The 21,754-nt window shown below is 47.1% G+C and overlaps 1 protein-coding gene across 1 annotated transcript in view; it reads right to left on the bottom strand.

Moving 5' to 3' along the window:
* The window catches only part of SORL1 (sortilin related receptor 1), a 111,383-nt gene that overhangs the window by 72,698 nt on the left and 16,931 nt on the right, over positions 1-21,754 (bottom strand). The window contains exons 2-7 of the mRNA XM_066606690.1: positions 19,981-20,097; positions 18,120-18,251; positions 9,847-10,008; positions 8,517-8,584; positions 4,389-4,569; positions 2,612-2,713 (exon numbers count right to left, since the gene is read on the bottom strand). Of these exons, the coding sequence (XP_066462787.1) occupies positions 2,612-2,713; positions 4,389-4,569; positions 8,517-8,584; positions 9,847-10,008; positions 18,120-18,251; positions 19,981-20,097 (762 nt within the window). The remainder of the gene's footprint in view (positions 1-2,611; positions 2,714-4,388; positions 4,570-8,516; positions 8,585-9,846; positions 10,009-18,119; positions 18,252-19,980; positions 20,098-21,754) is intronic.

Raw genomic sequence — 21,754 nt, 5'->3', positions numbered from 1 at the left:
AAATGGCGCAGAACGTTAAAGACAAAGTGTTGGCTTCTCCAAGAAAGTCTTTCCCCCAATTGGCTCGGCAGATGGGGACATCCGAAGAGTTGTAGAGAGCTCGTCTTCATAGACACCGAGTGACTGCGGTGCGTGAATCAAAAGGTCCCGATACAAACAAAACGCCTTGTGAGCTCCTGTTGATTTGAAGCATTTGTCACAGACAATCCGAATATTCCTGATGTCATGTGGTTTACAGACGAGGAATGGTTTCACTTATCTGGTATGCAAACTCTCATAATACAGGGATGTCGGTAGCTGAAAATCCTCAAAAATCCACGAGACCCCACTTCATCCTGAAAACATTAGCGTCTGATGTGCCGTATCATGGCAACACGTAATTGGTCCCATCAGTAGTGTGATGAGAGCGGGGTATGTGGAGATCTTCCAGGCCTTTATACATTATTTGGCCGGTTAGGATATTAGCACCGGCCACTTTCAACAGGATGGAGCGACCGGTCGATGCAACCATGACTGAGATCGGAGCATTTCTGAGGATCGAATCCCTTACAAGGGACTTTAGCCACCAGGGTCACCCGATTTGACTTTTTCTTACAGGGGCCTCCCGAAGGGAAGAGTTTACTGGAAAAGCCACAAACTATCCAAGAATTAAAAAAGGAACATTGTGCAAGAACTTGCTGCAGTGATGCCAAACTGCTTAGCAGAAGTTCAGCAATAAGGAGCATCGGGTTCAGGCGGGCTTGACCGCAAACAAGGACACTTCCAGGAGGGGTTCCTGATGCTTACTATATGTTTTGACCAAAGTTCATTAGTCTTGGAGTTATAGCTAATTGGTCTGGGACCCGAGAGAGCGGGACATCCTGTATACCTACCAGTGACACGTTAATGAATATGCTATGAATAAGGCTTTTTAAGCTGAAATACATAGGAAATTGTGATGGGATTGTGCTTTCCAATAGGTTTGTAAGTCTATACAGCGGTAAGCAGTTCATACGGGTTACTTTACCTCAGAGTTGCCAAGGATGTTCTCCTGACCAGATCAAGGCTAGGAAATGTTGGGATGCACTTCGTGTGAAGACGGTGACAGGAAGTTACACCAGATCTCCCACAACTTATGGAACCTATCAGGGTATCTCCTATTCTTAATTACTCTTCTCCCGAATGACATGATGCTGCACCCTATGACGCCACCTGTCCCTCCAGCTCAATGCTATAGCCTTGAGCACAAGAAACAATGTTTCACGGAGTAGGATCCGAACAGGATATTGCAATTGCTCCTCACCAAGAAGGCTGAACACGCAGACACTAGGAGTATTTGGTACTGCAACTCCAAACACCTGACTTAGGCCTCCTTCCCAAGAGCGTGACGGGCTCCGCCGCGTAATATTCCGCAGTGAAGCCCGTCACAGCGCCCCCCCAGAGACCCCATACTTACCAGCGGAAGATAGCGTGAAGACGCTTCCCCGCCCACCGCCGTCGCGTCATGTGACACGCCCACCGCGTCACATGACGCGGCCGGCCGTGTCACGTGACGCGCCGGCCGCGTCATATGACGCGCGGCGGTAGGCGGGGAAGCGTTTTTTCACGCTATCTTCCGCTGGTTGCAGCAGGAGATAGCGTGAACGGACGGCTTCCATTGACTGCAATGGAAGCCGTCAGCGCGTACACCCGCAGCAAATAGAACATGCTGCGGGTGAGAACGGGAGATTTCACGGTGCGTAATTCCGCGGTGGAATTACGCATCGTGTGCATTGTGCTATTAGGTTCAATAGAACCTAATAGCAGGGTGCAACGCAGCGGATTTTTGCCGCGGATTTACGCGGCGTAAATCCGTTCGTGGGAAGGAGGCCTAAGGGTCCTTTAAGACGGAATGACTGTCACCCGCTTAATTGCCCGAAAGTCGTCCAAGCGATTATCGCTGCTGTCCTTTCCTGCAGGAACGATGATCACTCAGTGAATAAAGGTGCAGCAGCCAGAGATCTCTTCCGGCCGCCCGCGCCATTCGCAGTAAAACACGACAATTGTCATTAGTTTCTATGTCCGCAGAAACTTGAACGATAAGAGAATGAATTATCGTTTGTTGTTCAGTCGCTTGCAGCATTTATGCCAAATGATATTGTTGAGATCGGCACAATCCAGCAAGGAGCTGAACGATAATGGTTCTGGGTAAAACAGCCCTCAGGCTGCCCTAACAGCCCCCATTATACTGTGATTAGCGCAGCATTTCAAACACCGTGCTAATCACAGCACAATGCCTCCACTGATTTCAATGGGGCTTCGCAGACATGCGCTGCCTGCTCTATTTTCACGTGTTTTTAGCGCTTTTTAATGCACCTCATCACCCATCACACTGATGGGGTGCGTTAAAAAACACTGTCAAGCACTGGACAGAGCTAAACTGTCTCCCCCCCCCCACCCGACGGCATATACGCCGAGCCTGTGCACCAGATGGTAGCGTATATCGTCCGGCCGTGAAAACAACGGCCGCTATACGCTCTTGTGAATAAGCCCTTAACTTGTTATGACAGCACTATCTCTTTAAGGTGTTATATGATTTTTACTGAATATACCACAAAGAACAAACTGTAGCAGCCGCACAGGGGCGACTTACCGTGATTGAGTGTCTAGTTATGAACTGTGCAGACTGCATTGGCTTGCGGTTGTAGGAGACCCACAGTTGCACGGAGGCCTGGTCTTTACTGCCCAGGAGATGCTAAAGAAAAGGGAGAGGAATAGGAGATACATGAGCGCCATGATTCATTGCAATTTCAACTGTGCTTGGTCAACAACTATATAAGGGCTTAAACAAATCGCGTCCGCTTACAGAGCGAAAGGAAACCATTTATATTATTTTCCAGTTTTTGGTTTTTTTTAAACTCACATGCACTAGCATGGAGTTTGAATAGTCCAAAAAAAACAAGCTAATATGCTCCGTAGTGGCGAGCGTATTAGCGCCTGCGCCCTAAGTTGTATACCTAAGCCAAACATGTGTAGTGCTGATATATAGTGCACTAAAACTCAAGAGCGATCATTATGTATGTAAAGCCCTGACAGTCTGCATTAGCTGCATTAGCATTGAAATAACGGTGATGGGAAAAATGCGCTGCTGTTCGGGAACGAGAGAGAGAGAGATCGCAGTAGCAGCCCCGCAGTCCCTATGAACAGCAAGTTTACACTTTTTAAATGTCCCGCCCGGGGTTCCCTTCATCTCAGCACTGATAGAGAGATTCCTTTAATGGGGAGATTAGGGAATTCCCCAGCAGCGTGAATGCCAAGGTTTTCCTGCAGGGGAGATGGAGGGATTCCTCAGCAGAGCTAGGGAATCCCTCCATCTCCCCTGCAGGTGAACCCCGTCATACTTACTGCTAGGGAATCCCTTAATCTCCCCTTTGGTGTACATCTTGCACAGTCGCCCATAGGAGTCTATGGAGGTTTCTGCGCTTTGTGCACCAAAGATAGGTCAGGACCTATCTTTTCACGCAGCAGGGAATTTCAGTCGCTGATGTCCTATCTTTTTAGGCATGTTTTTTTTTTGTGCGGCTAAAATTCCTCTGTCTGAATGTTTCCATAGGAAACCATTGGTTCTAATAGCAGCATTTCTTTAGTGCATGTAAGTTAGCTGTGCAGAAGGCGGGACGGGGCGGAGCTAAGTTCCAGGACTTAGCTCCGCCCCATCTCCTCCCATTGCAAATAGTGCCAAGGGACGGAAAGGGGGTGGAGAGGAGGCGGAGAGGGGGTGGGAGCTCAGAGCACTGCTCCCGGCTCTTCCAGCCTCCTCCCCCTGCAGAGAGAGACGCCGTATATCGGTCGGGCGCGAATACCCGGCCGATATATGGTCATCTGAATAAGCCCTTAAAAGTAAATGTCCTTTGTGATGCGAATTTTGCAGAAGATGTGCTGTGAATGTTACCACTCTGTACTGAAAGGGGTGAAATCCATAGTGAAAATCCGCCCCGCAGGGCAATTTCCATTTGGAATAATGTAGCAATATATGGATGAGATTTAAACGTCACCCAAATGGCTGCTGCTGTAACCTGCTGTGGATCTTCCATACACAAATGGAATATACAGCATTTCCACTACATGTGTATTTAACCTTAGAGTATGTGCAGCCTATAACAGAGAATGCGGCCTATTACAATGTTTGCCACTTGATGGGTAAATTCACACGGGGCAGATTTATGGCAGAAGTTTCGGTAGCTGTGGCATACCGTATATCCGAATGCGGTTTGCAGAAACACACGCCCCTCCTGGAGAAACCAACCCATTCACATATGAGACTGATTTTCAGTCCCAGAGATTTCTGCAACAGATATGTGACGGCGCCCCATCCTGCAGCCGCGAGGCATCCTTGTGGCTACAACACCGCTGCTCCCGCTTCCTCTTACCATGGTTTTTGTGGCGAACATGTAATTCTCCCTGAGCTGGAACCCATCCACGTTCTCGATAATCAGCTCCGTATTGTCCCGGGACTGGAAATAATCTGTACTGCGCAGGACAGTTGAGGTGCCGCGGGGCTCATGGCGTTCCACGTAAACCGTGTTTGGCTTGTCAAGAGGAGCGAATCCCCTGAAAAACATAATAATATAACCTGCAGAAAAATCTATAAAACACTACCACCACTGTGGGGGGGAGATCGCTACAAGAGTCTTCTGCCAAGTAGTCGCAGAACATATCACAGGTATGAGCCTATTATTGGGCAGACCTCATAGTTATCCCCCTCAACCTGTCCCCGCGAGTTTCAGCAGCCAGGGGTCTCTCTGCTCCCCACTCAGCTCTGCGGAGGCTACCCCCATTCATGTCCGGTGAGAATCCATCTGTCCTGGTCCCACGCAGGGACTTGATTTGGATACTGCACCCCCCTCCTTATTTCCCATCTTCCCTTCTGCTATGAATGTTAGGTATAAGCAGACGGCAGGGACGGACAAGAGGGAAGGCAGCGGCACAGACAAAGCAGGCAACTGACTATAGTCACTTCTGGCTGAGGCAAGGCTCATTTAGCAAGACGGGAAGCACTTCCTGACCTCTTCTCCTCCATCGGCATGTCAGCAGTCCTCCTCCTGCACGTCCCTTACTGAATTCCCTTCCCCCTCCACTGCTGTCCTGCAAATGTCCTACTTCTTGCAGACGAGTGTCTTGTCTGACAGTTGGCCCGAGGACTAGCACTTCTGTGCTTTCATACAGGAGCGATGACTTTCAGTGAATGGAGGCAGAGCGGGCCAGAGATCTCTTCCAGCCGCCCACCACCATTTACAATAAACAGGCAGTCGTTCATAAATGACCGACTGCCTGCTTACACAGGCTAATCGTGGTTTAATTTGTATGCCTGCCTAAACTGGATGAACGATAAGTGAACACATATTTTTGGTTCCCCAGTGTTAGCCGGGCTCACCGGATTCTGCATGTGGGAGGCCTGCAGCGGATTCCGGCTATGAGCCCGGCCAGCGACCCTGCTTACCTTACTTTGCTCTACTGCGGATGACCGTGGAGGCTCCCCGTCGGTCATGGGAAGTACAGTTTTTATTTTTATCTATTTACCTCATATATATCTATCTCATATGTATCTATCTATCTATCTATCTATCTATCTATCTCATATCTATCTAACAGATATCTATATATTTAATTGATATCTATCATTTTCATTCTACCTATCTATCTATCTAATATTTATCTCATATCTATCTATCTCATATATACCTCATATCTATCAACCTAATATCTATCTATCTATCAACCTAATATCTATCTATCTACCTATCTATCTATCCATCTCATATCTATCTATCCATCTATCTATCTACCTATCTATCTATCCCATATCTATCAACCTAATATCTATCTATCTATCTATCATTCTCATATCTATCTAATTGATATCTATCTCATATCTATCTAATTGATATCTATCTATTTAATTGATATTTATCTATCTCATATCTATCTATCTATCTATCTATCTATCTATCTCATATCTATCTATCTATCTATCTATCTATCTATCTATCTATCTATCTATCTATCTATCTATCTATCTATCTCATATCTATCTATCTATCTATCTCATATCTATCTAACTGATAGTACACACAGTGCATGTTAGAAGAGTATCTTCACACATCGGCATAAAGGCCGATATTTCCATGGTAGAGATCCAGCTGAAACTCTGATTTCTGTTCTGGCTGTACTGGAGATCCGCAGAAACAACAGCACCATTGTCATTCCATAGGGCTTATCCTCAGCTTTTCCCTGTGTAATCCATGGAAATAAGATGTATGCTGTGGTACTTATTTCTGCAGCTGATATTTTTGTCCAAGGCGGCACCAAAAACCCAGCTGGATTTTGTTTGCTACATGTGAATGAAGTTGCGAAACCCCCTTCACATGCATGGGATGCGCATCGTACTCTGATCTGTAACAAAAACTGCGCCAAATCTGACTGGTGTGACATGGTAAGTAAGGAGTCGCTATAGCTCTGCGGTCCTGTCCACTTGGCCATCTTCACATGAGCTTATGACGGGCACACTTATGCACCTGTAATATGGACAAACTTGGTCGTGAATCCACTGACCCAAACTCAAAGCATCATAGTAATATAATATCTTAGGCTGAATGAAGACAAAGTCCATCTAGTTCAGAGTATTTCCACCCCTCTTGTTGATCCAGAGGAAGGCAAAAAAAACCCCAATGAGGCAGAAGCCAATTTAGCCCATTTGGGGGAAAAAATGCTTTCCCAGCTCCATAATGGCAGTCAGAATAATCCTGGATCAACGTTTGAAAGTTCCTACCTGACTGTAAGACCCAGATCAGCAACCCCGCTGGTTATTTAATGTCTATATCCTGTAATATCCTTCCGCTCTAGAAAGACGTCTAGCCCCCTCTTATACTCCTCTATGGATTTTGCCATCACCACTTCCTCAGGCAGAGAGTTCCACAGTCTCACTGCTCTTACAGTAAAGAACCCTTTTCTGTGTCGGTGATGAAACCTGCTTTGTTCTAGACGTAGCGGATGCCCTCTTTTACCGTCGCAGTCCTGGGTATAAACAGATCATGGGAGAGATCCTTGTATTGTCCCCTCATGTATTTATACATACTTATTTGATTGCCCCTTAGCCGTCTTTTTTCCAGGGTGAATAATCCCAATTTTGATAGCCTCTCTGGGTATTCCAGTCCTCTCATTCCGTAGTTTACTTGCCCTTCTTTGGACCTCCTCAAGCACTGCAACATCTTTCCTGAGCACCGGCATCCAGAACAGTGCGCAGTATTCCATGTGAGGCCTGACAAGTGCCTTATATAGTAGGAGAATAATGTTCTCGCCCCTCGCCCCTATACCTCTTTTAATGCACCCCAAGACTCCATTTGCTTTTGCAGCAGCTGACTGGCATTGGTTACTCCAGTTAAATCTACAACCCACTAGTACCTCCAGGTCTTTTTCCATCTCACTTTTCCCTAGCTGTACCCCATTTAGTGTATATTGGTGACATCCGTTTCTCCTCCTCATGTGCAGAACCTTACATTTATCAATATTGAACTTCATTTGCCATTTACAAAGCTCTGAGCTCGGGTCACTGGACCTGCAATCAGACTAGGACACTCATCAGTATTATGGGAGCATAAATACAGTATGCTTGTGTGAAGCTGGTCTTTAAAGCCTCCAACACACCAGTGCATCTGGGTCCGTGCGCCGATTGTGAATAAACGCAGCCCCCTTACAGACTCATCGCATGTTCTATTCCTGTCTGTATCACGGACGACAAATGGGACCTGCTAACGCATGTCTAGGCGATGTGTCCATGTGAATCGGACAGCACACGGGCAAGTATGCTTGAGCTGTCTGATGTGAGTTGCCCCCGAACTTATGGGGCACAATTGGCACATGGTGACTGTGCACTCGACCTTAGTAGTGGATGGCAGAACTAATTCTACAGATGGACCTGCATTACAGCCCATTTTATCCATTTTCCCTAACAAAAAAGATAGTGGAAATGTTGTGATTAGAGATGAGCGAGTAGTGCCTTAGCCAGGTATCTCTCCGCTCGGCTCTAAAGATTCGGGGGCCAGGGGGGGGGCGGGGGAGAAATGGAGGGGAGATCTCTCTCTCCCTCTCTCCCCCCGCTCCCCGATGCAACTCACCTGTCACCCGTGCCGGCCCCCGAATCTTTAGAGACGAGCGGGGAGATACTCGGCTAAGGCACTACTCGCTCGAGTAATGTGCCTTAGCGAGTATACTCGCTTATCTCTAGTTGTGATGCAGACATGTGTGAACCCACCTAGAAGAGCTTACGTGCCGAACGCTCCACATTTTTATGCTATTCCATTTTTTTCATTTTCACTTCATAAAAAGAACAAACAACAGATGATCGACAGATCTGACATTAAGTGAACCCAGACGGGCTGGTACGTGATGTGTATGTGCACAATGGAATTTCTTGCAGGTTGGGATGGGGGGGAGGGGGAGCATTAAAAGTTTTCTTCTTAGGCGGCAGAAAATCTAGAATGGTCCCTGCACCCACCTACCAGTAGAAGGACTTGACGTGCTCCTGGATCATCACCCATGTCTGCCCAAAGTCGTCTGACTTCCAAAGCTGCAAAAGAAGAGAAATCAGGATTTTGACACTCGCCCACGGCACATGTATGCTGGAAGCAATAAAGGGGATTGTCAGATCGTGGACAAAGATGGCAGCGCCGCTGACTACCTGACGCACGCTGCGCGTTAGTATACATCAGTAGTCTATGGGCTTCTTCACATGGCCACATGCATTTTTGCGCACGTCTCAGCTCAACGTATTTGCGCTACATACAAGCATTTTTTTGCACACATCAGCATATTTTAATGTACTTTTTGCACACGCAGGGCATGTTCATTTGCGCCCGGAATACAAATACGTCTTGATTTAAATGGCTATTTATCTTAATGAGTTCCAGGTGCGTTCGTTTTTTCGCGGAATTGTGCGGCGCATTTGCGCATCTCCCAAAAAAGGAAATCAATGGGTTTTGTTCTCTGCATATAGTGCACCTAAATTTTACGCCCTAAGGAACCCCGTGGAGGGACCCTAGGACACGACATGCTGATCTGACTGGCCAGCAATGTGGGCAGCATGTAGTATCTTAAGGACCATTTACATGGGATGATTATCGCACAAAATTAGTTAAAATGAACGAATCTTCTAAATGCACATCCCTCGTGCGCTACTTGTTTACTGTTTGTTGGTCACTCACTTTCAACCAGCATGAGAATCATCACTGGATCGCTGACTTCTCTCTGAATGTAAACGCTCCCCATTCAGCGCTTCACTAAAAAGTGAAGTGCTGGGCGAGAAGCCAGCGGTGATCTGTAAGTCTAAACGCCCTGTACGAGCGCTAACAAGCTAGCAGTGATGTCAGGGCTCGTGCCGTCGTTTTGACGACTGTTGTCAAGTCTAAATGGGACATTAGAATACGAACACATACTACTACCCCATTTCCCCAAAAACAAGACCTACCCGGAAAATAAGCCCTAGCATGATTTTTCAGGCAACAAAGATTGCAGCGCCACGCTGCATTCCATCAGAGGGGATCCCGAGCGGCAGATCCCCAATAAACAACTATTAATGACCTTTTCTAAAAATAGGTCATCAATAGTTTACTCTCGGGAAAACTGCTTTAAGAGCCCCTTTACATTAGCGTATGTGCAAAACCGCTTGCATAGGCGCAGCGCATTTGTGCCATGAACAACATGCTTCTGTATATATTTTTGCACATACTACTGTACTGTGATGTGTATCTGCAAGTGTTTTTTTTTATAATAATCCAGAATATCTGATAATCCGGCACATATCAGGTCCGACTCCATGTAATTCCGTTTTACCTGCTTGTTCGGGTGCAGCTTGTCGTATCCCAGCACCAGGTTGGTGTCGTTGCTGTGCAGCAGGAGGTCTGTCGGCTTAAATGGAATTGAAAAACCCTTCACGGTAACACAGAAATCTGTCGTGATCCACAAGTAGTTGGCATCGGCATCAACAAAGATGTACTGCAATGCAAGAAAAGAAATCAGGGCACAGAAATGAACCCTTTGCAACTCAATTTTGGATTCAGGGTTTCCTACTGTGGTATTGGACATTCTGGAGAGGCCACCGACAACAGAGCGGCCAGTAATATACAGTAAGAATACCCTGCCGGACGTCTTCCAACATCGAAAGCTGTAAAGCCTTCAATCAGAATGTCTTTAGACGTCAGACAGTGGATTGGAAAGGCTTAAAGTAGCTGTTGTTGCTCATGGTCAGGTCTCATGTACCTCAATCCAACCACTGTGGTTACCCCAGTGTGAAACCAAGTCTGCATCATCGCTGACGTCTTCCTTTATCCTCTAATTGCAACCATCGAACCTCAAGAAGCATTCCCCCGAACGGTCCTGTCCACTAACACAATCTCACTACTTCCCTACCAGCTTAGTTCCTCCAACCAGCTCTACCCCTCCTGCAGGCACTAAGTTAAATCAGTTTGTACATAAGCATTAATACATGAAGTCGATCAATATGGACCATAGCCAGAAAACAAGTAGTTCTAGGTAAAAAAAAAACAGGCCAGGTTGAGGAACCCCTTTTGAGAAAACTCCACCAGTGCTAGCATAGAATAAACAACTGGGTGCGTGCTGTGTCCCCTAATGTTCTCATTCATGTATTCGGGGACACAGTAGATCTTGGGAGGTTCTAGAGCAGTACCCAAAGAGGTGGGACAGAGAAAAGGGTGGTGTTGTCCGCCAGTGGGCGCAAGTAAGTGACAGGTCCACCAGCGGTGGTATCAATCAGGAGAAGATTGATGCCCTTGTCCTTTAACCCCTTCACGACCAAGGACGTAAGCATACATCCTGGAGCGTCGGGGTATGTATGAAGAGAGGTCACGGGTCAACTTCTCTTCATACAGCACGGGCATCAGCTGTTTATTACAGCTGACACCCGCGGGTAATATCTGCAATTAACCCTTTAAATGCCACTTTCAATTCTGTGGCATTTAAATCCCCCGATGTTAAGGGGTCCCGTATGGCACCCCCCAGGGCTGTCTTAGCGGACGGCCTATTAAGCAATCCCCGTGAAGTGGCTTGATAGGCTGCCTGTCAAAAAGCAGTATGACGTAATGTTATAGCATTACATCATACTGCAGGAGCGACCAAAGCATCGCATGTTGTAGTCCCCCAGGGGGACTTAGGAAAAAAGTCAGAGCGATAAAGTTTTATTTATTGTAAAAACAAAAAAAGTAATAAAAGTTTAAATCACCCCTCTTTTGCCATATCTATAATTAAAAAATCAAAATAAAAAAATAATACATATTTGGTATCGCCCCGTTCGTAAAAGTCCGATCTATCAAAGTAGTGCATTATTTTCCCCGTATGGTGAACATCGTCCGAAAAAAATTTAATCAAGAACGCCAGAAATGCACTTTTTCAGTTGCCCTGTCTTCCAGAAAAAACACAATAAAAAGTGATCAAAAATTTTTCAAGCAGGAGCTGGAGAAAGTGACTCAATTTTCAAAGGGGTTGAACAAGGTAAAAGAGGAAAGTACATTGTGTTCACCGGTTTGCTGCCGGCAAAAAAGGCAAACCACGATCATGGGTTAACCAACGGAGAAAAAGAGAGATTCCATCTTGACGTTCTCCAAAATAGCAGGACCCGTGCTCTGGACTGCTCTGTTCTCGACAGCTGATGCTGGCCCTCTGGCTGCCTGCTCTCGGGCGTAGAAGGTCAGAAGAGCTGGGTTGATGTTGACTCTCCGGCTGTCCACCATTGGATGCAGAAAGTCAGGAGAGCCGCAACAAAGGGCTGGGTAGGCCATTGCCGCAGTCTGTTTCGGTAGCCTACAGCAGAGAACAAACCAAGTAAGCCTGAAGCACAGATGAAAATACCAAGAAGGACTTACATGATGATCCCAAGACAGGATTCTTTTGGGATCTGTCTTGGAACGATAGAAAGGAATGACCGGAATCTCTTTAGAGGGGCAATAGTCCCTTTGGAGAATGAACAGCATAGGAGAAGAACGAGGCTCAAGAAGCTCCTAGCGTGCTTGGTGCACCTCGTAGTAAGAGAAGGTAGTCCTCGCAAGGCAGATGTACCAACTGGAAGGGCTTCAAGAATCTGCCCCAGTGTTACCCAGACAAGTTTCATAAAACCTCATCCAGAGGAAGCCCTTCTCGAGGATGAGAAATTGCCAGTAACTATGAGAGGTTGGACTTGAAGTCAGGGCGTCCCATCATGCTGTGCCGCCTTGGCTACTGTGCTACCGAGATGTATTGGAATCCGGCGTAGAGTGATATGTAGTGTATGGTGGAGTCATACTATATTAGTGCTGAGCAGCATCACCATAAGAAGCATAGCCTTAAAGGGGACGGCACTATGCCATCCAGAACTGCTTTGTCTAGGGTTAGTGAGAAGGCAGAGCTACGGGTACAGAGATTAACCGCAACGTAAATACTCCCTCCTGGGAGAGGCTAAGGAGGCTGCATGGCGGAAGCAGTCAATCTAGTAGTAAACTGCTGTGCGGACGGAAGGAGGGAATGAGATGTCTGGTACCGGTCATAAGATTATGGTTATGAGGATACCAGCTGACTGATATTCGAGAACATGTTATAACCACGTTAGATATGGACTGACCGCATGTAATTACCCTCCCGGCTATTCAACAAAAATAGCATAACTAATGTGAGACGGGGTATAGCGACATATTGTAGAATGACGCCATGCTAAGAGAAAATAGTGAGGCCAATCTGATGCTCCCCAGACTGTGTGATGCTGCTATATGGGATGTAGCAGTAATACAACTGTGGTACGGAGGGCAGTACTATGGATACCGTGCTACACGGTAATATAGATACTCCTCCATGAAGGCTGGTAAGTGACCATCCGATGGAAGCGAGCAATGCACAACCAAATCCCGTAGTGGTACAAGCCGTACGACGGAGTTAATGTGGCTGATTGAGACGGCAATCACCACCCCACAGGGTAGCCGTAATACAGTTGATCCACTCATGGAGGGAAGGATGAGGGGAGTTATACGATTTGCCGGTTTATTGTTTGAAGAGCGAGTGATGTCACCGCTAGGTCGTTCGCTCTCGTGCAACCTGTTTACACAGGCAAATGTCTCGCCGGCTCGTTCAAGCGAGAATCGTTCAGCCTTTCACATTCGCTGTATAAGTCACTGAGGACGACTGAACGGGCGCAGTTTAAACCGAACGATAAGCGAACGAGCCGACAGTGATTCTTATGCCTGCAGAACGTGAGCAACGAACGAAAAGGGAACGATGATCATTCGGTCGTTGGCTCACATTTAGACCGAACAATTACTGTTCACTTTCGCTCGTTTGAACGATTTTTGTTAACGAACCTTAAGAACAAAGAGGCGGATGCAGCTTGCCATAATTATGTAGGCCAAATGGATACAGTCTGGCAGAACTAGTTACTCCCCCTACAAAAGGGGATAATGAGAGCGGACGCGTCTTGCCATCACTGCAGTCATGCTTGATGACTCATAGTACAATTACTTCTACCATGGGACAGGGTAACGAGGCGGACAATGGCCCCAGAATTATGTAGTCATGTCCAATGCAGAGAATCATAGTATCACAATTGCTCCTTCTAAGGAAAGGGGTGAAGAAAACAGACACTGCCCCCAGTCAGTTCCTCTTCAGAGACTCACAGTACTATCATTACTCCTATGGAAGAAAGTAATGAGGCGGACGATGGTTGTCATAACTGTGTACAACAATTACTCCTTCTATGGCGGTAGATGCTCGCCCATACCAGGAGTCATGTCAGGAGCAGTCTTGATGTCCAACAACTCCTCCTGTAAGGGAGAGGAAAGTGTACTCGTAGTAGCATTTCCACTATGCTAAGTACAGGGTACAGGTGCACCTGTATCCCAGGGAGGTCCTTGCATCCTCCGAAAAAACACAGCAGGCATAGGTACGACTACTCTGGATGGTGAGAAGCTGTCCAAGAGGAAAGGTCGACTCCAGTCCCAGTTGAGGTACCAGGGGATCCTGAGCCACGGGTCCTGAGTGAAGGAATTCACTAATATTGGGTGTCCAGCCAGACTAAGGGAGAGTGCCCATCAGTGTCCCACCCGATGACCGCAACTCGTGAGGGTCCAGAAGCTGGGTTGCAAACCAGCAGCTCTGATCTGGCCAGAGGTGCCGATCGCACACAGGGTGTGTAGAGCCGGAGAGGTGTTGGCAGACCATGAGAGTGTGAAAGGTGAGGAGCGATGGCACTATACTTACCTAACACCATTTACTCACCTCATCTTCAACCTCTTTGCTTCGGCTCCCCCAGGGCACCAGTATGGTCACCCACTTCAGCAACTGTCACTTAGTGGTGAGAAATCGATGGATATGGGGGAAGTCCATGGGAATCTCAGGTGACCCCCATGGCTGGTGGGAAGCAGAGTAGTTAGAGCTGTTCAGTTCCACTTTGTCTCCTTGGAGGAGGGGATAACAATGTGTCTAATGCAGCACCGTTGGCCCTCCTCACTTGGGGATAATCAGGGAAGTTAGCTCATCCCTGATTTCCACCAAGAGGGGAAAAAGTCAAAAGTTATTAAAACAGAAAAGAGCTGCAGAGCGGGAGGTCTGTCCCCTACGGACACTAAGCTAAAGCTGATGTAGCGCAGTGCCTGCAGGGGGGTAGAGCTGGTAGGAAGGACTAACTCTTTCTCTGCTTAGTGTCCACTTGAGCCCTTTTTAATTCCCCATCAACATCTGCAGGTAGCCTGCAGATTTTGTGCAGAATTCACCACGGCTTGCGGAGTGCGCTATTGTATTGCGTGTGAAAGATCCCTAACCCCGCTACATTCACTTTCATTGGGACTGCCGAGATACCCGAGCGGCACCTTTAATGACGCTTTAAGGATATGCCACTGCTCCAAAAATAATCAGGTGACATGTACCAGAGACAATTATCCTGCTGCGCAATATTCCTAGGGGCGGTTGTCACCTTTGGCGGAATTACTAACTGATGGCTGCAAATAGATCAAGTGCCCTAAATAGATCTCAACAGCTAAGACTCTGCTTAAATCCGAGGAAAATTACCATATTGTAGCGGCATGTAGCACTTCTCCAGTAGGTCACTGGCGTTCTCCATCTAATGCACTGTATAATAGAAGCTTCACCAATTTTCTAATATGCCTTGTATTTCAATGCCTCATTTCTCCATGTCCGCTGAAGCCTGTGATTGGCCGAGTGGTCAGGTGCACAATGAATGGCACATCACCACCCGCCGCTTCTTGTGGGTTCTGAATGGAGGGCACCAGCACTACACATGAGGCTGCGGGAGTAGCAGAGTATCCATTTTTATTTTACACCATTTAAGGCCTGCAAAGTTTCCAAAAACCCCTTAACCCATAACGAGATTGTCTAGGAGATTTACTACTGATGACCTATTCACAGGATAGATCATCAGTAGTTGCTCGACAGGGGTGCACGGCTCAGGATCTCTGGTGATCAGCTGATCGCTTATCCTGCTGCAAGTGTGGACAGCTCTGGAAGCAGATAGCACTGTCCCTATCGCAGTGGCACAGTTTGGTACTACAGGCACAGCTCCCATCTGGAGGGTAGGTCATCAATAGTAAAGTCCAGGAGAACCCCTTTAGGAACTATTATGGTGACTCTCAGACTCCAGAGAATCTTTGCTTCCTGGTAAAAGACACCATAATAATACTTAAACGGACATCATCACCACAAACCAGCACCATAAACTAAGCTAGTGTGCAGTTCCGGGTGGTGACAGGGAGTCGGGGAATGTTTATATGGTGTCCTCCCTTGAAGTCCATGTGTGGTCTGAAAATTTGGCCTTAAACCGCTGTGTATGCTCTCTCTTATAAAAGTCTATACGACAGTGCACGCTCAGCGGTCTAAAAAGAGTTACATTTTCAGGGCGGTTTCAGACGACCGGTTTTTCTCCAGCCATTCAAACTCCGCACCATAGCGCAAAAGATTGAAAAAAATTGCGGGAAGAGAGGTCCCGCAAGTAGGCTTCTTTCCCACGAGCGTATATCAGCTGGCCGTTTTCTGGAGTTAAGCACGGCCCCATGTGTAGTGCTGGCTGTGGACAAGGGGCGGGATGTGGGCGGAGCTAAGCTCCCACCCTCTCCCCGCCCCTTGTCCATAGCCATCAATGGGAGGAAGCGGGACGGGGAAAGAAGCAGTAGGAAAATTATGTGTGAGAGAGCAAGTCCTATCTTTTCTTGCATGTATAATTAATGGGCAAGAATCCCTAATGGTGAAAACAAAACCACTGAAATCAACTAAAATCAGTGGTTTCGTTTTGTCCCATTATGTCGCCGTGATTATCATGGCCATATAACGGGACTAACGCACGTTTATGTGTTTAAGCCCTCAGACCATGCACAGACTTCATGGGCGACACCGTGGGAACCATGGAGTGGGTGAGTATAGAAATCATATTTCCCAACTCCCCGTCGTTACCCGGAACAACGCCATAACTTAGCTTATAATGCTGTTTCATGGTGACAATGTCTCTTTAAGGGTTAAATGCATGTATTTTTGGGCTGACAGTTTTGCAACAGGGTTAAAAATAAAAAATGTAGCAGTTTGTCAACTGTATCTTCTACTTTTCACTGTATATGGATACTTCAGTTTAAGGGCCCTTTAACACAGCTTAGTTTTCAGCCCTTATCAGCTTATTTAGGACCACAACAAAGATAACCCAGGAGAGGAGAGAGCAGAGAAAAACTAAAGGCCCTTTTACATGCAATGAATATCACTCAAAATTCGCTCAGAAGCCACCTTTTGAGCAATAATTGTTGCATGTAAATAGGCCCACCTTTCACTTTTCTGCCAACAATGATTTTATGTTCGACTTAAAATCCACCATTCGTCAGAAGAGCTGATAGCAGGGACTTCACTCTGTGTTCTCCGCAGGAGCGCTGATAACATTGTCTTAGCTGTCATCCCTGCAGCAGAGCAAAGGGAATGTATTCCGAGAATTAGTAGTTTATGCAAAATGATCGATCAAAGGCCGTCTTTTGAGCGGTCATCTTTATGAGTAAATGGGCCATAAGGCCCAATGTCCACAGGCGGGTTTCATTTGTGGAACCCGCACGGGAGATCCGCAAATCAAGCTGCCCATAGGGAAGCATGGGCGTCCGCAAATTAATTTTGTGGACTTGTTTTGCGGACCTTTCAGTCCAGAAAACAGATTGCAGCATTTTTCTGCGGATCCCGCAGGGACGGGACATGCTGCAAATCCTCCGGGAAAGCAGGAAATTAAAAAAAAATAATAAAACTGTACGGCGCATGTCCAACGGCGAGCCGTGAGGACCATGCGCAGTACAGCGAACCCGGGAGTGGAGGGATCCGTGTGGACACCACTGCCGGGTAGAACAGGTAAATAGGGCTCACTGGCTGTGGGTAGGGCTGGATTCCGTGCAACCGCGGACATTCGGCCTAAGCTTCCTTTCACAATGAATGTTTAGTTTAGTGTATCATGCAGGTTCTCACTGGATCGCCGTAATCTGAACTATAATCATACAGTGTAAATGCCGGTATAAATATGTTCATCGTTCAGATCATGCTGGAAAAAAATAAAAATCCAATGACGATCGTCCTGTGTAAACAGGCAGCGGTTCATCGACAAACAGCTGACAGTTTACTGTGAATGGAGGTGAGTGGCCGGAACGGCTGTCGGGCACCGTGTAAAAGGGCACTGAGCAGGCAGTCCAGCCTCACTGACAGACCTCCTATTGGGACTCAGACTACAGTTTCTATATACAGAGATATGTAGAAGCTGCAGAAGACAAATAGTGCAATATTTTTACTGAAACCCTATTGCAAAAATGATTGTCAGCCTAAAATACCCCAAATTAAGTGGAAAAAAAATGTCCCCAAAGCTGGTCATAGCCTTTAAAAACTGGCATTGGAGGCAGTTGGATATATACTGGAAAAAGGCTGTGTTCAGTGTAACCTCACACTCTGGATGAGCTTTACGTGATTGTGTAAGGACGGCTATCTTGTTACTAAAATTGTATGTCGCCCTTTCTGTTTTCTTCTCTCAGGTGACATTCTGTAGGGCACCCTTCACCAGGTAACAATGTCACTCCATCAACCATGGCATGGGCACAGCATCAGAGCCTTACCCGCTTGTTGTCGACAGGGCTATGGAAGAACTGGGCCACGGTGGGAACGCTGCTGCCTTCATCGCCAGGAGGGTATCGGAATTTCTCAGATATTCTGTTGAAGCTTTTTCCATAGTCATAAGACACGTAAACCTGAGCAGAATCAGAAGTACATAGCGTATTATACGCAAGGAGGACTAAAGAACAAACAGGAACGAAGGCCGGCTTCACACAACCGGATTCCTATTACGAAATCTGCGGTCAGCGTCTGCACAGGGGATCCGCAGCAGATCGCACGTATTGAAAGGTAAGTACTTTCGCTTTTTCGTTCACACTTGTGGAAACTAATTGCGTATTCCATGAGCGGAAGAAAAATCATACCATGCTCTATTTTGCTTGGGACGGCCTTAAAGGGATCCTATCATTAAGTTTTTACAATGCACACCATAAACCCCTTACAGTGCTGCTAATGAGATTTCCTTATTGCTAATTAGTTTTGTACTCCATGCCCCTTAGGCTGGCTGCACAGGGCAGAGTCGGATTCCGCATGTGGGTTTCCACAGCGGAATCCAGTTCTGACCCCAGCCAGCGATTCCGCGTGTCTGCTTTTTCTGTACTGCTGATGACGCGGGTACCCTCTGCCTATCCACAATGTCAATTGCAGATGGGCTGCGGGTCGGACGCCTTCCACTGACTTCAATGGAGGCTGCAGCATAATAGAGCATGCTACAAGTTTACCTCTGCAGGTGGAATATGCAATTTGTTTCCACGAGTGTGAAGCAAAAATCGAGATTACATACCTTTAAATGCTTGCTATTTGTGCAAATCCTCTGTGCGGACACCGACCGCCGATTCCGCAGTAAAAATCCGGTCGTGTGAAACCTTTACAATCTGTTGTTGAGGTTTTCCCATGCTGTATTTAAATGAGTTGGAGTCCAATATTTCCCTCAGCGCTGCGCCGGGCAGCCCCTCTTCTTGATATGCCCTGGTATGTAAACTGTTTTCCCTTCTTCCCTTGTTTTCAGCAAGAGAAACCAAGTCATCTTGTAGATATGATACCTTTTAATGGCCAACAAAAATACATGATGTTATTGCGAGCTTTCAAACTTCTCAGGGTCCTTCCTCAGGCAGGTTGAAAAGCTCGCATTAACATCATGTATTTTTGTTAGCCATTAAAAGGTATCATATCTGCAAGATTCCTTGGTTTCTCCCACTTGCTCTACTGGCTAACATGGTACTAAACTTCGCTGTAATCCCGCGCAGGCGCCATAGCAAGCCCTGCCCGCGCATCTCAGTTCTCCCATACTTGCTGCAACTTCAGCGATGTTCTGCACAGACGCCTTGTGGATCTGCCCTCGAACGCAGTGAAAGTAACGATCCTCAGGGTGCATGTATAGTACGCTGCTGAAGTTACAGCTGAGCTAAAAGGCGCAGGCACGGTCAGGGTTTGCTACGGCGCCTGCGCAGGATTACAATGAAGAAGAGAAATCAGTATGCATACCAACCAAGAACTGGAATGTACCTGGTGCGGCGCTGAGGGAAAATCGAACTCTTTCCAGCTCATTAGAATAAAGAACTGGAAAACTTCTAAATCAGATTGTAAAGGTTCCGCGGGGCACGGAGTATAAAACCAAATTGCAATAAGGAAATCTTATTAGCGGCGCTGTTAAAGGTTTATCAGGGACTGCAATGTAACTACTTGATGACAGGGGAACTTCACCTAAATGTATTTCAACAGACTCCGATTACTCTACATTTAGGTGCAGAGCTCCTTTACATGATGGAGAATGGCTGTGTGCATTCAGTCCAGAGATCTGGCGCCGCATGGAATGGGGCAGCCCCGTACACTCCAGATGCTGCGCAAGGCTTCCTATCTACTCACATTGCTGCTTTTGGTGCCCAGGGACCCCTGGCTGTCTCTGGTGAGGCCCACAATGACGTTGCTTCTCTCTCCAGCCCAGTGGACGACAATCTGATTGTGAGAGTCATTGAGGCTGACCTGCAATGGGAAATGAAAACCATTAGAATCTGTATCACATACTAGCTGTAATGCTCACACAGCTGAGGCCTTGTTACAGTGTGTCACTCCAGACAATCCTTTGAGATAAACTAAGCAGTAGCGAGAATCTCTCATGTCAGGCTCCCTGCCTTTATCTACCGCAACTATGTTGTAACAAACCGATCAGCGGTGGAGGTGTGCAGGATTGGGACTTCTTTTAGACACTGCAAGTTGGTTGAGAGGGCTTACAGAAGTTGTGCGTATACACAGCAGTAGAGATGAGCGAGCGTACTCGGAAAAGCACTACGCGCTCGAGTAATTGGCTTTATCCGAGTATCGCTGTGCTCGTCCCTGAAGATTCGGGTGCCGCTGCGGCTGACAGGTGAGTCGCAGCGGGGAGCAGGGGAGAGCGGGCGGGAGAGAGGGAGAGAAAGATCTCCCCTCCGTTCCTCCCCGCTCTCCCCTGCAGCTCCCCGCTCCGTGCCGGCACCCGAATCTTCAGGGACGAGCACAGCGATACTCGGATAAAGCAAATTACTCAAGCGAGTAGTGCTTTTCCGAGTACGCTCGCTCATCTCTACACAGCAGTCAATCCCAACAAGCAGAGCTGCAGTATAAAGCATGGCAGAAGGACAGAACAGCAGCCTAAACCTTTGATGAGGGCAAGAGGTGGATTTTGAAACTAACAGACTGGACCGTAGACGTGCCTGATGGAACAGATCCAAAAACTAGCTGATGGTAAACAGCAGATAACACGGCGGTTGTCCAGCGACTGCAGCGTAATACTGCTATGAAGCAATAAAAAGCGGAACCTCAGAAATAAGAATAATCATTACTGGGCATAATGGGTAGAAGCGGTCTGACAGCCGCAGGCTATGCCTGCCGCCTGCACTGTTCATTGTGTGACCACGTAAACATCCGGACAGGTGATGGATATATCAAGTATGCCAACTACACACCCATCATGCTGTAAGACGCCCGCGGGCAGGGACAGGAAGCACAAATGAGAAGTTTATCACTATGTGAAACTTGCTGCAGAAAACTGCATAAAAGCCAATTTCTAGTTTATTGTTACTGTAAGGGGCGTGGGGGTTTAAAAACACGGGGGGATTATTAAGACTGCGCGATTGCAAGGTCTTGCGCTATTAGGGTATTTGTTGTTGCAAGCTCCTCGCTCCACTTTTCCTAAGGGCCCCGTCACACGGGCGTATGGGTACAACGCTGCGAATCTCCCGTGGCAATACACTCTGCCGGCAGAGACCGCATACAGGCTGCATATGGCACTGCGAATTACGCAGTCACGGACATGCGCAGTGCGTAGTACGCGGTGACTATACGCCCGTGTGAATGAGCCCAAAGTGTCTAGAAATGGAGGTGCAGTTTTAGTGGAAAGAGGTTCTTTGCAAAGTGCCATCACCTGACCAGCAGCATTGCAGTCCGTACAGGCCCCGGGTGAAGGAAGTGCTGACAGCTAAAGACTTCGGAGAGGAGTGCTGTATCTTATAAAATCAGCGGGTACACAGCTGATTTTTAGTTAAAATCTGCACCAATGCAGTAAACTCAGTTCTGTTGTCATATCTATGCAGTAAACTTGATTCTGGTACTGTATCTATGCAGCAATTTCAGTTCTGGTACTGTATCCGTGCAGTAGGCTTGT

This window comes from Eleutherodactylus coqui, chromosome 6, assembly GCF_035609145.1.
Source record: "Eleutherodactylus coqui strain aEleCoq1 chromosome 6, aEleCoq1.hap1, whole genome shotgun sequence".
Classification (NCBI taxonomy): domain Eukaryota; kingdom Metazoa; phylum Chordata; class Amphibia; order Anura; family Eleutherodactylidae; genus Eleutherodactylus; species Eleutherodactylus coqui.
The sequence above is the reverse complement of the archived record's forward strand: the minus strand, read 5'-3'. Positions and strand labels throughout refer to the sequence as shown.